The sequence below is a fragment of the Mercenaria mercenaria genome, chromosome 1 (genome assembly GCF_021730395.1).
Source record: "Mercenaria mercenaria strain notata chromosome 1, MADL_Memer_1, whole genome shotgun sequence".
In the NCBI taxonomy this organism is placed as follows: domain Eukaryota; kingdom Metazoa; phylum Mollusca; class Bivalvia; order Venerida; family Veneridae; genus Mercenaria; species Mercenaria mercenaria.
This window is the reverse complement of record NC_069361.1, coordinates 117157425-117174737: the sequence shown is the minus strand read 5'-3', so window position 1 is coordinate 117174737 and position 17313 is coordinate 117157425. Positions and strand designations below refer to the sequence as shown.

The window sequence follows — 17313 nt, the reverse complement described above, 5'->3', positions numbered from 1 at the left end:
ATGCCGACGATACATTTTACGCCGACAGAATTGTTAAAATGACTGGTGTTCAAAACAAAGAATTACTTGTAAAGAAAGTAATAAAGCAGCTGAACAACGCTATGAAAACACAACTTACGGAAACAGAACTATCTGAAACAAGCGAAGAAGACTACAAAAACTTCATAAAAGATGTTAAAGAAATGAAAGATAGAGAGATGTCTTATCATCAAGTTCTACCAGGCTACATGGATATTCCCTTAATGCTGATCATTATGGTATGCTTGTGGTTTGAAAAGGGTAAATTTGAAAATACGATCGCTAAAAATATTGGTGGTATGTTAGAGTTTGTTATTAGTTACGCCGAGGGATTTCAAAGAGGTGTTTTTAGGAAAAGGAAAGGGGTAACTGGAAAGTTAGAGGGCATACCAAATTTAGATGACCTAAAACAGAAATGGTCAAAATTTGTCGAGCTTTTACCATCTCCATTAAGGAAAAGGGTAAGGCTGAAAGGGTACAGTGGACTTCTATTCAAAGTGTCACATTTTGCATTCACATCGCTGTTCAACTTGGAACACAGAATTAGTCTAACCTTCTCACAAGACGATTTGCTTCAGTATTTTAATGAAGAAGAACTTCTAGTAATTGTGAAAATTGGCATTTTATCACAGTCAGAGGTAACAGAATCCCCCCTATGTCCGATGACAAAACTTTCATTTATGCATAAATTATTTCACGAATACCTAGCAGGTGTATATATTACAATCCAGTTCAATTTAGGAGAGCTGGAAAAAGTCCAAATATTGAAAGATTACTTCAGGAACCCAGTTGCTTTTAACCTACCAGACCTAGACAATGCACCTTGCTTTGTTGGAGGTATAGATCCAGAAGCCAGTAGTAGAATGTCAACTTACCTTTTCAAAGACTTGACATTAGATATATACAGGGAGCATACAACATATTTCAATACATTTTACCCGCGCCAGGTGCAAGTTGTGTACGAGAACGATGAAAATTTTCCGTCGGAAGAGTATCCAATTTACACAGAATACATCTATATACCAAACAACTTAGCGCAAGGAAAAATAAAATACTTGCATTTACTTTTAGACACAAACATCAAACATTTAAAGTGCGTTGAAATACCTATTATAACAGCACCGGATGTCCTTGCAAAAATCAGAGATCGTAATACCCCGGAGGATTTAATGCTGCGCATTTACGATATAATTCCATCGACTCATCATGCAGCGTTGACTAGTTCACTACATTGTGTGCCAAGTTTGCAAAAATTAGAACTTCGAGGCATGTCAAAAGTTGTGTCAGACACATGTGAAAGAAATAGCTTTAACTTGACGATATGCAGATGTCTGAATGAGCTTTCGTTAAAAGAGCTGGGATATGTAACCATACTGGCAAAATGTCCAATTCAGTCTGTTGAATATGATGATTTTACTAACTGTGAAATGAAACTATAAAGACGTAAGAATGGGGGACTGCAATGTTAAATCTGTTTAAAAGAAAAGAAAAGAACAGTTACGCAATGAACAGTTATGATATGGCATATGTTTTCAAAATTAAATCAAGATCACAACAGACTAAAGTAAAACAAGGGATAAAATAAAATTACTGGTTATGGATTCTATGTTTCCGTATACAAAGTTTGTCCATTTTTCATTTTGACAAGAAATAAAGTATTACCTAGAAATTCAATGAATGTATGGCTTTCTTTTTATCAGCCGTCGCAGCCACACCTTGTCTAACGCTGCAACCACCGTTTTTGAAGCTCTCTCAAGTCTATTTGAATTGTGACCTTTGGATCAGTTTTGGCCTCAGGTGGAAGAGTCTTCTCAAAAGGTTAAAGGTTACACTTATAGATTAAACAATAGCTGGTAACCTTATATTAAGCCGTGCCATGAGAAAACTAACATAGTGGGTTTGCGACCAGCATGGATTAAGACCAGTCTGCGCATCCGCGCAGTCTGCTCAGGATCCATGCTGTTTGCTAACAGTTTCTCCAATTCCAATAGTCTTTAAAAACGAACAGCATGGATCCTGACAAGACTGCGCGGATGCACAGGCTGGTCTGGATCCATGCTGGTCGCAAACACACTATGTTGGTTTTCTCATGGCACGGCTCTATTAAATATCTTCAAGTTTTGTCCACGGAGCTCATTTCAGTAGCTATTTTCTCTCTATCAAGTTTGCTGATGCCGACCATTGGGACCAGATTTGGGGGAGGTTACATAGGAAATTGTTTCATACAGTGCGACAAGGTTTAGACACGAGATATTTTTTTGTAGCATATACTAGTATAGCTCACACCCACTATCAAAACTGATGAAGCCTGTCAAAAGAGCTATTTGCACAGGTAAAAAATTATTGGAAACGTTTTACAATATTCTTCTCCAGAGGGCCAAACCGTCTTAAGCACAATTATTTTACATGCAACATAAATCAGTTCTTGTCTACAAGTAGGGTCCTTTGTGCTAAATTTTGGGCAGCCGCTGATCAGTACCAGATTTTCACAAAGAGTTACATCGGAATTTTTTTCAAAGGGCCATATTCGTGGTTATGTTAGGGTTGGCCACAGAGTTTACATAGAGTTACGTAAGGAAAACTTGAAAAAAAAAACTCGGCGTTGTTCTTGTTCTTTTGGACCAAGAGTTCATTCAATATATATGTATGTTTTACACTTGTAGCTGGTGACCCATTACCAAGTTCAAGCCGGATTTCCTCTGATTAGCAACTAGGTCTCCTATGGGGACCTAGTTATCTAACTTAATTACCGTGACTATTACCATTAATGTCATATAAACGGGGGATGATTAATTTGAATATGTTCTTGAATGTAACAGGATGGATATAACGTGAGGCGTATGATGCGATTGAATATATGTTACAAATGTAACATCAGCTCAGAATGAAGTCAAGTTTTTGTACCCTTATTGCCAACAATAAAGTAAAAAAAAACACCAGAAATATTTGCAATGAGCCGAACAAAACAATTTCAAGCATAACTCTCTAGATCTATATGAAATTTATTGTACATAATGTTACATGTGTATACACAAAAATGGCCTTCCAAGATACTAACAAAACAATGTTGATGAAGAAGGCAGAGATAAAAGTAAACAGTAAATATCTGAATTTACATTGTTTCAATCACCTGGCTATTGTGGCTTGTTTCTGCCATTTCGTTCTGGCATTGTATGTCAACATCATAACGACAAACTATTGTGCGCATACAACAAGTCTGATTTGTGTGTGTGGGCGCATTCGATGGGCGCCAACACGTCAGAAAGGAAATTAGCGCGCTGATATAACAAATAAGGTACTAGTATTTGTCTTGTTCGCACGCTAGTTTGTCGTTTGTTGTTCTAACGTGTTGGCGAGTTGGCTCTCCTCCATCGCTTCAACAAGCCAGAACAAAATAGCATAAATCAGCCACCAAGAACTGTACAACTAGAAAATGAAAAGGGCTTGTTTCGAGATAACAAAAACGTCCCGAAGCGTACTTTTATAAAAAAAAAAATCATAGACTATTTGATACAAAAATCGTATGAACTCCTTAGAAATTTTCCAAACTGTGTTCTTCAAAATGACAATATCTGCATTACAATGCGATTCTCGTATTTAAAATTTTGTAGAATGTAAACAGACAAAAAATGTCAAGAATTCAGGCTTTTTACGAAGTACTTTTGGGAAAAGCTAAACAATTGTTTTAGATGACGCACGCCCTGATGGACCTCAATAAAAGCGTCTACACCGATGACTCTAGTGCCTGGCTAAAATAATCTACAACTGTTTTTCGGACTATAAAGACGCTGCAAAAATGTTTGTTTGTCTAAGGGCTCGGACGGACATCCGGGCTAGATTAGATCGTCCTCTCATCTGAACAGATTTTATCGTTTTTGTTCTAACCAGTATGCTCAACTTTGAAAGTCTTTGTTGTTGTTTTTTCTACGACTGCTAAGACCATGTAATTAATGGTGTCAAAATACTGCGCTGGACAAATAAGCTTTCTACAAAAACTGTCCACGTAAGACCATGACATAATTATTAAAGGGGCCAAAATTTTGGTCCTGTTGTTTGCTTTAGTTAATGCTCGGAAAACGCTTCAAACGTCTCAATACTGCCGTTACCTTGATAATTGATTCGCAGATTTCTAAATTGATATGTTACCATATCCTGCTGGCATGCGTTCGAAGACTAAACCCAAACAATATATGCCTGTGTTTGATCCCGAACTTGTTGAGGGGAATGAATGAATGAATGAATGAAACAACCTGCTTTAGGGTTTTGAATAATTTATTCAGATCTGCACAAACAACAAAGTTTAATTCTCCGCAAAATTCGTTTTAACAGTTTTTTACATTCTTTTCTGAAATTGACATTCAAGGCGCTATAAATGATTGGATTGATGCAGTTACTGATAAAATAAGATCGAGCACAGAAATTATACGTAACTTCTTCTGCAGAATTCTGTATATCAGAGAAAGCAACTTTTGTGAATTTGAGAATATTTGCAATAAGATATGGTAGGAAGCTTAGTACAAATGCAGCTGACACTGCAAAGAAAATGCTTGTTGTTCTAAGGGTTCTGATTGACATCCGGCCTAGATTAGATCTTCGTCGCCTCAGAACAGGTCTTGACGTTACTGATTTCTGTTCGTTCAAGGTATAAGAATTGATCGTTTTTGTTCTATCCAATGTGCTCAAAAAGCTATCATTTTCAATTACACTGGCGTTTTCACATCCGGCACGTGACTCAGTAGAGTCACATCCGGCACGTGATTCAATAGATTCACATCCGGCACGTGTCTCACTATATTCGTCAACTGAACGACTAGATGGATCGTCTAATGGAACACTTTCACTCCTAGTGTTCCTTGTCCATTGCACATTATTAATTTCTTTTATCAAAGTCGGTAACGTTTCTCCTATGGTGCGCTTCTTTCTTTTCCAAATCTCGATGCCTATTTTGACATACAGAAGTATAAAACTAGTCAGTAACACTAAGAATGCAGAAAAGAGTATTATATAGTATACAATAGGCAGTGCACTTTTTCTGACATTATCAGCCGTGGAGCACTCTGTTCCTATTAACCCTGCATAACCGTCGACTTTCACAGACTTTAATCCAAATATAGCCAGAGCCGGACTAGCAAGTCCAATACTTAACAAAACAACAACAGCGCAGAGTATTTTCACTTTCTTCACCGGAAATGCTTTCAAAGGCCTGCACACTTTGTAGTATCTGTCAAAAGCGACACAGATCAGAGTGAAACTAGCTGAAATTATCGTGAAAGACAATCCGAATCGAAGTATTTTGCAAGACCATGTTGCTGTGAACACGTATGGCTGAAAAAGATCCGACAATTCGGAGGCTGCTCCAACAAAACATGATATCAAATCTAACACCGCCAAAAATAAAATAAAATATCTCGAAGGCGATCTTCGCAGACGGAATCTGTATATATAGCACACTAGAAAGTTTCCAACGATTCCTATTGTAATTGTCAGGAATACAAAAATAATTACCGGAAGTAGTAGCAAAACTTTTTTGGCATTGAGTTCTCGCAGAATCTCATCTGTGTCGAGAATTTCGTTGCTGCTATGATTACTTTTACCTGAAGTGTTTGCTGTAGTTATTGAGAGCATTGCACTGGTGATTTTGTCCTGAGCAGACGCTGCATATCGTTCAAAATGAGACATTGTTCCTGGTCTTTGTCTAAGAGTTCTTTCAAATCTCTGTGTTCATTGACCAAGGTGGTTGCTAAAGTACCGAATATGCTGACAGCAAATATTGCACTAAAAGACTATCGCAAATCTCTCCTGTTTTCATGGTAACTCAGTTGCCAGCGTAGATCATTTTCTAAAAAAGAAGAATAAAAATATTGAGAGTCCGAATCTAACGCTGTTTTCCCCCATATTTTACAGAATGAGGAAACATTCAGAAACTCTTTTAAGATAAATAGTTCATCAAAGTCTTTATATCGAAAGTGAAAATAAATAAATAAATAAATAAATAATCCAAACGTAAATACTTTTTTTCATATAAGAATGTGCCATGTCTCTAACTGTTCATGACGGTAATTCCAGAAACATATGAAAATTTGCGAAATAATATCAGTTCTATTTCATGAACTAAACATGTGATGAACTCGATAAAATTCAAAGTACAAAATGTCAATTAAATTTCACATAAATAGTTTTAAACATTATTGTTATTGAGTTGTCATGGGATGAAGTGTTTTCCCACAATTGCAAAGGAGATCGGATATAAGATACTTAACAACACTGTCATATGGTCATGCGAAAACTCATGTACACTGTTTTAATCGTTTCAAACAACAATTGCAACAGAATATCAACTTGTTAGATGTAATGGACAGTCTTAATGATTCCAAAGTCCTGCACTTTTTTATAAGAGGACCTTTCTCCACTAAGGAATAGATATATACAATGTATAGTGCAAAAATAATTTTGATATTTGTTTTATTATGTATCATTTGCACAGTAATTAATTAAGACGGCGACCTAACCCATATCATGCTGGACACGATTGATTCTGCCTGTGTGACCAGTGTAGATCATGATCAGCCTGCACATTCGTGCAGTCTGATCATGATCTGCACAGTTCGCCATTCAGTCAGTATCTTTTTGGTAAGCACCCCTCTTAACAGTTAAGGCGTAAAAAAAATTGTTTGTTTCCGGTATCCCGACCTACCCTAAATTTTTGGCCCGACCCTAAATGTTTTTATGGCCTTGGAGAATAATTTTTTCAACTTTTTGACAAAAAGTTGCCAAACTGCACTTTTTATGCTTTAAACATGGTCAGTGATGTTAAAAATCAACTTCCTGATGCTCTAAAGGCATGACCCCCTTATTTGTATTAATTTTTTGACACAAAAATAATTTCCGAAAAGTCTCCCTTAATAAAAAAAAAATTCCAAAAAAAATTTTTTTTCCGACCTACCTACCCTAATTTTTTTGAGCATGTTACCGGAAACAAAGATTTTTTTAGGCCTAATGGAACTGTCCAAATTGAAAGATGGACAAGTTCATTATAGAAATTTAACAGGGTAAGGGCTAAATACTTTCACAATTCAAAAGTTCAAAATTTCGAAGTCAAACAGAGAAATTACGTATGTAGATGATTGGTTGGCTCAGTGTAAGATCGAAATAGTCTATCTTTCACCGAGTGAATCAGATGCAATATTTTCATGAGCATCGTAGCCACAATATCTGGTTCATGTATATTACAAGTAAAACAAACTAGAATTCCTCTCAGATTCATGTTTACAATGGTTTTAACCAAATGTTGCATATTTGAAATCCACAGTATGAAATTACCAAAATACAAATGTGTATAGTTATTTCATATAATTTAATAATTCAGAAACAAAACATGCAGTAATAAATGGTGACAATCGTGTATGACAAATTAGCAAAATGTACATTACAGCTCTTATATCCAGGTTTGTTTATTACATCCAAACATTAATTCTGTAATAACATTCATGTTTACATGTGACATTTCAGTTTTAAAACAGTTACCTTATATTTAAAAAAGGACAAGAGCTGTCACTACTGGTGACAAATGCCCCCGAAGCGTGCCCAAGAATGCTACAGTTGTCTGCGCATGATAAATTAACTCTTTATGGGGAACATTTGTGCCTCCCTTGATAAATGGCGAGACAAGAAACAGACCATGTTAACCTTTGACTTCTAAGTGTGACCTTGACCTTGGAGCCAGGGGTCTGGGTCTTGCGCATGACACGTTATCTCATTATAAGGAACATTTATGCCAAGTAATTTCCAAATCCCTTGATGAATGATAAGTTTATGGACCGGACAAGAAACAGACCATGTTAACCTTTAACCTCTAAGTAAGACCTTAGCCTTAAAGCTAGGGGGGTCTGGATTTTGCGCGTGAAACGTCGTCTCATTATGGGGAACATTTATGCCATGTAATTTTAAAATCTTTTGATGAATGGCAGAGTTATGAACCGGACACGAAACAGTCCCTGTTAATCTTTGACTTCTAAGTGTGACCCTGACCTTGGAGCTGGGTCTTATGCATGACACATCGTCTCATTATGGTAAACATTTATTCCAAGTAATTTCAAAATCCGTTCATTGATGGCAGAGTTATGTTCCGGACACGAATCAGACTCTGTTAACCTTTGACCTCTAAGTGTTACCTTGACCTTGGAGCTAGGGGTCTGGGTCTTGCGCATGACACGTCGTCTCATTATAGGGAACATTTTTGCCAAGTTATTCCAAGATCCATTTATAGATGGCAGAGTTACAGCCCAGACAAGAATTAACACGGACGAACGGACGGACGGACGCACGTACGGACAGTGCGATTTTTATATGCCCACCTTTGGGGGCAAAAAGAAGGACATAAAATAAAAAGGAAATTTAAGATGCACACACAAAAAAGGAAGAAAATTCACAGTTCATTGACTATGCAGAAAAGAGTGCATTCGTAATATTTCATTTCAAACTACATATATTGGTTTAAATTGACACATAAACACCTTACAAATATACTGCTGAAAGAATTTGTAAACTAACACTTTGACTATAGGTGAATAACAAGACAAAGTAGTGATTAAAAGATTTGGCAAACGTCACTGAAGTGCATTGTGTAACTTCACAAACAGCGATCATAAGACTTTTTAAAACTGGTCAAATGTAAAACCATATGTAAACATAAACATGAGCCACTTATTTGCACTGTGCACACTTTCTTTAGCATTAGATTTTATTTGTAGCCCCTTTACACCACGTGTCTAAAATGACAATGCGCAACAAAACATGTCTCAACATCTTAACGTCGCTTATTAAAAATGATTAAACATGAAGAAACGTGTAGCCGTAGCAACAAAAGGAAACTGCGCATCAACTCAAGTTCAAAACACGTTCGATCAGCGCGACCCTTGAGAAAGACCATTAATAGTGTTATAACAATATTAACCTAGACGGACGAGTGTGCTTGCTTTGTTAAAGGTTGTTGTTTTGTTTTTCCAATGAAAAAAATGCGGTATCTCTTTGAATCAAATGATACAACAAAACGTGTTATTACACGGAAGGTGAAATGTTCGTTACGGCATTAATTGTTAAACAGTAAAATAAAATGCATATGTAAACTTGTTACCTGACAGAGTGGTCAATATCCAGAGTCCAGTCTCATATATGCATGTGTACTTCAAACAATGTTATTTACATTTTGCAACTACGTAATGACAGAATAAAAAAAAAAGCATTTCAAAACGCAGACCTACTTTACTTATAGCAACGAAAAAATATTTGCCCGTTTCACGGGGTAAAATGTTGTCTTTTTCAAACAACTGAGTATGAAAAGAACGTTTCAATCACACTTGAAAAGACCATTGTGTGTTAACTATACAGATCTGTATATTTTGGGGCTCAGAATATTGATTTTACCCAGCTTAGATATGGTTAGAGTTTAAGGCGGTTTAAAATTATTCCAACGTAATAGATATCTAATAGTTTACAGTGCAGTGATCATTTTGAAAAACGGGCTTAGTATAACTTATTTACATTTTTAACCAATTATAATGACGTTGTATTAGTTCAGAGTCTAGAAGCCGAATCGATTATTGATATAACTGCATGTATGCAATAATTAATTTATAATTTTTGCTTTGAGACACATAATATTAAAGGGTATTTTAAAGCAGACGACATAATAACAAATATCTCAAGGTTAATTTATGTCATATTATAAACGAAGACAAAGACTGTCGTCTGCTGTAAGTTACCTCGATGTTTTTTGTTTTTTTTTGTTTGTTTTTTTTTTTTTTGTTGTATTTTTTAAAGAATTAATTGAATATTTTCATTTGTTAATGTTTCTAAATAAAAACAATTGAACTGGCGATTCAAACCAAAAATATTTCGAAAATTAATAAAAAACAGAAGAACAATAGAACGCTTGTAGTTCATTACGTCATCGTAAGTTTTTCTGCCTATGATAAAAAAAGTTATTTCATGACATATTTGTTTCTTTCTAAATATAACACAAAGTAGAGAAAAACGACTATAATAAAAAAAATAAAATACTAGTAAACTAAAAGTTCACAAAAACTGAAAACAGAAAATGCAATAATAAGACCTACCCAAATTCCTATTTTGCTGTAACTGTGAACAATATCACATCGAATTAGTGATGTCAAATTAGTCAGACTGGTGATCCTCTTCCGACCTGTTACCATGGTAACGAAGTGGGCGAAAATTTGAAAGAGGTCAAGACACTTGGAAAAGATGATTATAAACAACAGTTACAACTGAAGTGGCCACCACTTTCACTGAACGAGATGTAACAAGTTATACTTGTTAACAAAACGATTTCAACCAGTTTAAAATTTTCTTTCACATATTCCAGACGGCAGACATGCAAAGCTCACATAATACAAAAGATAATACAAAACACGTAAGGCTTTTTAGACATTGTTTCATCCTCCCCGCTTGAAGAAAAAATCAGTGCTGAATGCAAGAAGTTCACGAGAAATCTTTTGTTATGGAGACACAAACTGCTTCTATATAAAAATACCTATATGCATAGTTGTAGAAAAACGAGCAATATTTTGTTTCTTTTCTATGAATTATTTAATATTTACTGTTGTCAAACACAAGGAACAAAAATAAATTTTGGCGTGAAATAAAGAACTTGACAGGCTAAAGACCGGGGTAAGTGCTGTTAGTATTCATTTATGTACTTGCGGGGGGGCAGTTAACATGGATTACAAGAACTAATATGTTCTCCGCAAGTAACTACCCACTTCTCCGCATGAATCTAAAGTGGGGTACGATGATTTCAGTGACAAAGCCTTGTATCAAGTCGTCACGGAAAAGATATGCCTCGCCAGGGGATCGGCCTTGCGCCTCAACAATTCGTAGGCTTCTGCTTTCATGAGCTAAGCGAATGGGCTAGGATATTTAACAAAAATTAGATTAAATACTTTCTAAAACTACAAATGTTACCTCTCATTTATGTTAAGCGGCTGTTTGGCGAAGTTATTACAGCAATATTAAGAGGGTATATTCTATTCAGCAAGTGAACACCTGGGGCCGTATTCATAAAGCATCTTAAGTAAAAGTTTTGACTTAAGTTGAAGATTTTACTTAAGTTTGTGGTGATTTCAGCTTAAGTCTAAGTAAAAAACTTAAGTCCTATTCATAAACAGCTTAAACTTAAGATACGTAAGAAATGACAGTCAGAAAACAAAATGGCGACGTGAGTACGATTAAAGTGTTGTTTTTCAGATAAAAGCACTTTAAACATAATTGTGCATGTTGTATCTGTTTGAAATTAATGTGTTTTTTTTTAATGTTTTCGTCCACAATAAAAGCCAAGAATTACTTATTAAGTTGTTTTATGAATAACAAATATACTTAAGTAAAATAGATTTCTCACTTAAGTAATACTTAAGTAAATAATCAATTTCTTATACTTATACTTAAGATGCTTTATGAATACGGGCCCTGATGTTCGCCGAAATGAAAGTTTGGTCGACCTTAGATATAAAACAGGCAAATATTTTATATGTCGCCCCGCAAAACGTCGAATGCCGCCCGGTCAAATGCGTCTTTTTGCCTCTCGGAAACGATTACTTTTTAAAAGTATTACTTAAATTTGTTAGTCACTTATGAAGTGTTACCAGAGGAAATTGCACATACTTGCCCACCCTAAACCTTCCGCCGCCTTCAACCTTCAATCCACCAGTGTGTCTATCAGTGACAATTTTGTGTACTTTTTAAGTTATACGGTTTTTAATCATATAGATAGAGGACAATAATTAAGCGTGCGTGCGTGCATGTGCCTGCCAATCCCCCGTCTGTCTATTTTTTGTCCAGATTATATCTTTGCCGTACATTGGGAAAATATTATATATACATATACTTACCACAGTGAGATGGATTATTGTGAGCAAACACCAGATCCCTATCTAAAAGGTCAATGTCACACCTGGCTGAGGGGTTGGGCAAGGGTCATGTCAGATCGTATCTGAGCAGTTATTTTAACACTCGTAGATAAATTTTTTTATTTCTTCAATTATACAGCTAGTGTCATGCACAGCCCGTGCCCTAAAATCAGGAGAGGATACATTCGCAGAACGACGTTTCGCGGGGCGAAATTCAAGGGGGGCGGGGGGGGGGGGGGGGGGCGAAGATCGGTGGGTTGACATTCGGTGGGGCGAGGTTTGAAAGGGCGACCCCCGGCGTGGCGAGGTTTGTCGGGGCGACGTTCGGCGGGGCGCGTTTTTTGGGGCATCATAACGACGTCTGGTTGGAAGACGTTCGGCGGGCTGCCATAACGACGTTTGTCGATGTGTCGCTGCAACGAAACGAAATAAAATAACAACGACAGTTTATTAATTTACATTGGTCTTTGCTCAGCGGCGAATCAGCGCGACGTTACTCCTTGGTCATGTGATTGCGTATAGACCAATGAAAATGACTATAGCTGATATAGATTTTATAAACAGGATATTATCTCTCATTATTTACAAAATGTTTGAAATTACTGCAGGTTAATTAATGAAGCTGCAGATGGTTAGAGGCTTCGTGTTACACTCAAAAATAACGATTTGATCTGTGAACTGGAAGAAATGCGTATGTTCATTACAAGAACATTTCGGATTTTGAAAAAAGCACCACAGACGTAATTCAACACAGTATTTTCAATAATAAAGTATAAAGGGGGACAAACATTTTTGGCAAAGTAAGTTTAGTTAGCTTGATTTAAGTCCCTTAGATCGTTGTTGTCGCCTATCGAGCGTCAATCGTGGACTCCTGGTAGAAAAACTACTGCTGCGCTTCAGACAATTTACGTTTACCGTAGGTCCTCTAATATATCGTCAATATGCCAACAATGACAGGTGTGGAACCAGGTACAGTATCTACGACGAAAATGCGTTCTACAAAGGAATGGGAGAAGGACATCATATTTTGTGTCCAGACTAACCTACGTCGACAAAATTACCCCATAAGCAATGGCCACAAATACTCTTTTCAGGGTTCGTTTATTGCAGACTGTGATCTGCTTGACATGTTTTGCATGGTAATCTTTTTAAGAGACAATTTTCAGATAACGCATGCAATACCAGAAACCGTTTTTGGTGACGGGTCTGCATCATTGTTATAAGCATACATTTGAACTTCGACGGATTCTTAATACGATTCCAACCAGTTCCAAATTATTTTTTGCAACATGTAAATATGTGGAGCTATCAACACACTCCATCGATATATTTCAAATTTCCGTGTGTATATTGACAAACACTGAAATAGTATATGTAAACGTTAATCCTTATCATGCTGGACACTATTGGTTCTTTGCGACCAATGCACATCCGTGCAGTCTGTTCATGATCTGCACTGTTCGCTATTTAGTCAGTACCTTTTTGGTAAGCACCCCTTTTAACAGTTAATGGTGCTGTCCAAATTCAAATATGGACAAGTTCATTATAAAACTTTAGCAAGGTAAGGATTTATTGTGAAGACCTATTAAGAAGTAAAGGAGGCCTCCGTGGCCGCTTGCACCTCTCAGGTTTTAAACCTAACTTGGAGTGTAGAATTCTTTCATGGGGGGATGCCATCTAGCTGGCTTACGCAAGGCCGGGGTTATACTCTGGTGCCATCTCTCGCCTTAAATTATGTCTGCAGTGCACCTGGGCTCCCTCAAACTTCAAAAGCTGAAAAGTCGCCATATGACCTTATTGTGTCGGTATGACGTTAAATGCAACATAAAATTTAGTACAGAAAAGGAATAAAACATATATGTCATCTTCTTTTCGGTTTATATATGAAAGGTGACGGCTTTAGAAATTGCTGTTTAAAATATTTCACGGTAATTGATTTTCACTTGCATTTTTGTCATTGAATTAACTAAATGTAAATTATGCATGACTTTAAAACATAAATAACCGAAATCCAATATTCGACATCTTTGCAATAACAGGAATTTGACACATGTATCATGTTACAAATGAAATATAAACGAGAGCTCAATTAAAACTGAAACGAATGCTAATCATTGTAGTCAATATGAAAGAGATTAATGGTGCGCTAATTTATAGATGAAATGGAGAATGAACAATTTAAATTAAAAGAAATACTCAACTTTTAAATACTTTCATATTAAAGGGGGATAATTACATTTTAAACAAAAGCAATCAACATATAGCTCTTATTGGATCAAACTCTATGCAATGCAATGGGTGTTTTCGTTCCTTAAATGCATTGTAAATCTGTAACAGGATATAGGGAATCTGAAAAATATCATACACTGTTGCTCGAAATGAATTGACCATCTTTCACAGCATACCGTACATAAAAAAGAACTGTAGTACGTTGCATGACCAGTAAATTCAAAGACCATATAATGTCTGTAATCATGCTCCGCAACGTGTAAATAAATGTTCCATTCTGTGTTAGAAAATCATATTTCTTTAAAAACGCCTATGCTTTCTACCATGATAAAAGCAGCAGAAACTGCGGTTGTTGGACACTTTATATAGTGACATTGGTCCGACTTGGTCCTGTATGAACCTATTTATGCTGTAACCGTTCATTTGTTTGTGTTGATATTCACTAAGTGGTCTACGTCAAACTCTTAACAATTTCCGTATATTGTCATCTTTAAAGAAAATCGAAGGCTTGACATAGTTTTCCGCCTATAAAATAATCGCTGACTCTGGCCTCTAAAATAAGCGCTGATTTGACATACTCTACTTCGGTTCTCTAACCGCCTCTAAATTAATCGTTGGTTTTACATACTCTACTTCAGCTGAAAGATTTGCTGATCTGACATACTCTACTTCGGTTCTCTAACCGCCTCTAAATTAATCGTTGGTTTTACATACTCTACTTCAGCTGAAAGATTTGCTGATCTGACATACTCTACTTCGGTTCTCTAACCGCCTCTAAATTAATCGTTGGTTTTACATACTCTACTTCAGCTGAAGATTTGCTGATCTGACATACTCTACTTCGGTTCTCTAACCGCCTCTAAATTAATCGTTGGTTTTACATACTCTACTTCAGCTGAAAGATTTGCTGATCTGACATACTCTACTTCGGTTCTCTAACCGCCTCTAAATTAATCGTTGGTTTTACATACTCTACTTCAGCTGAAAGATTTCGCTGATCTGACATACTACGGCTTTCTAACCGCCTCTTAAATAATCGTTGATATTTGACATACTCTTCAGGCTTTCTGACTTAAATAATTGTTGATATGACCTTTTCTACCTGGCTTTTGACGCCTCTTAAATAATCGTTGATATTTGACATACTCTTCAGGCTTTCTGAGCGCCTCTTAAATAATTGTTGATATGACCTTCTCTACTCTGGCTTTCTGAACGCCTCTTAAATAATCGTTGATATTTGACATACTCTTCAGGCTTTCTGAGCGCCTCTTAAATAATTGTTGATATGACCTTCTCTACTCTGGCTTTCTGAACGCCTCTTAAATAATCGTTGATATTTGACATACTCTTCAGGCTTTCTGAGCGCCTCTTAAATAATTGTTGATATGACCTTCTCTACTCTGGCTTTCTGAACGCCTCTTAAATAATCGTTGATATTTGACATACTCTATCAGGCTTTCTGACGCCTCTTAAATAATTGTTGATATGACCTTCTCTACTCTGGCTTTCTGAACGCCTCTTAAATAATCGTTGATATTTGACATACTCTACTCAGGCTTTCTGAGCGCCTCTTAAATAATTGTTGATATGACCTTCTCTACTCTGGCTTTCTGAACGCCTCTTAAATAATCGTTGATATTTGACATACTCTACTCAGGCTTTCTGAACGCCTCTTAAATAATTGTTGATATGACCTTCTCTACTCTGGCTTTCTTAACCCCCCCCCCCCCCCCCTTAATAATCGTTGATATTTGACATACTCTACTCAGGCTTTCTGAACGCCTCTTAAATAATTGTTGATATGACCTTCTCTACTCTGGCTTTCTGAACGCCTCTTAAATAATCGTTGATATTTGACATACTCTACTCAGGCTTTCTGAACGCCTCTTAAATAATTGTTGATATGACCTTCTCTACTCTGGCTTTCTGAACGCCTCTTAAATAATCGTTGATATTTGACATACTCTACTCAGGCTTTCTGAACGCCTCTTAAATAATTGTTGATATGACCTTCTCTACTCAGGCTTTCTGAACGCCTCTTAAATAATCGTTGATATTTGACATACTCTACTCAGGCTTTCTGACGCCTCTTAAATAATTGTTGATATGACCTTCTCTACTCTGGCTTTCTGAACGCCTCTTAAATAATCGTTGATATTTGACATACTCTACTCAGGCTTTCTGAAACGCCTTTAAATAATTGTTGATATGACCTTCTCTACTCTGGCTTTCTGAACGCCTCTTAAATAATCGTTGATATTTGACATACTCTACTCAGGCTTTCTGAACGCCTCTTAAATAATGTTGATATGACCTTCTCTACTCTGGCTTTCTGAACGCCTCTTAAATAATCGTTGATATTTGACATACTCTACTCAGGCTTTCTGAACGCCTCTTAAATAATTGTTGATATGACCTTCTCTACTCTGGCTTTCTGAACGCCTCTTAAATAATCGTTGATATTTGACATACTCTACTCAGGCTTTCTGAACGCCTCTTAAATAATTGTTGATATGACCTTCTCTTATCTCTAGCCTTTCTGAACGCCTCTTAAATAATGTTGATAAGACCTTCTCTACTCTGGCTTTCTGAACGCCTCTTAAATAATAGTTGATATGACCTTCTCTACTCTGGCTTTCTGAACGCATCTTAAATAATATTTGATATGACCTTCTCTACTCTGGCTTTCTGAACGCCTTTTAAATAATAGTTGATATGACCTTCTCTACTCTGGCTTTCTGAACGCCTCTGAAATAATTGTTGATATGACCTTCTCTACTCTGGCTTTCTGAACGCCTCTTAAATAATAGTTGATATGACCTTCTCTACTCTGGCTTTCTGAACGCCTCTTAAATAATAGTTGATATGACCTTCTCTACTCTGGCTTTCTGAACGCCTCTTAAATAATAGTTGATATGACCTTCTCTACTCAGGCTTTCTGAACGCCTCTTAAATAATTGTTGATTTGACCTACTCTACTCTGGCTTTCAGATCACCTCTAAAATAACCCTGATTTGACCTTCTCTACTCCGGCTTTCTGATCGCCTCTAAAATAATCATTGATTTGACCTACTCTACTCCGACTTTCTGATCGCCTCTAAAATAATCGTTGATTTGACATACTCTACTCCGGCTTTCTGACCGC

At 36.5% G+C, this 17313-nt stretch overlaps 1 protein-coding gene across 3 annotated transcripts; it reads right to left on the bottom strand.

The window, feature by feature from the left end:
* Window positions 1-4272: 4272 nt before the first annotated feature.
* LOC123525933 (D(2) dopamine receptor-like) lies at window positions 4273-10285 on the bottom strand. 3 transcript variants are annotated; one of them, XM_045305094.2, is made up of 2 exons: window positions 10134-10285; window positions 4273-5857 (listed from the first exon to the last, which is right to left on the bottom strand). In XM_045305094.2, exon 2 carries the CDS (start codon window positions 5695-5697, stop codon window positions 4291-4293), a length of 1407 nt encoding a protein of 468 aa, XP_045161029.2. In that variant the 5' UTR covers window positions 5698-5857; window positions 10134-10285; the 3' UTR covers window positions 4273-4290. The 3 variants fall into 3 exon arrangements, with proteins under 3 accessions (XP_045161029.2, XP_045161042.2, XP_045161035.2); XM_045305107.2 differs by lacking the exon at window positions 10134-10285 and adding an exon at window positions 9152-9699; XM_045305100.2 differs by lacking the exon at window positions 10134-10285 and adding an exon at window positions 6030-6229.
* Between the last annotated feature and the right edge of the window lie 7028 nt (window positions 10286-17313).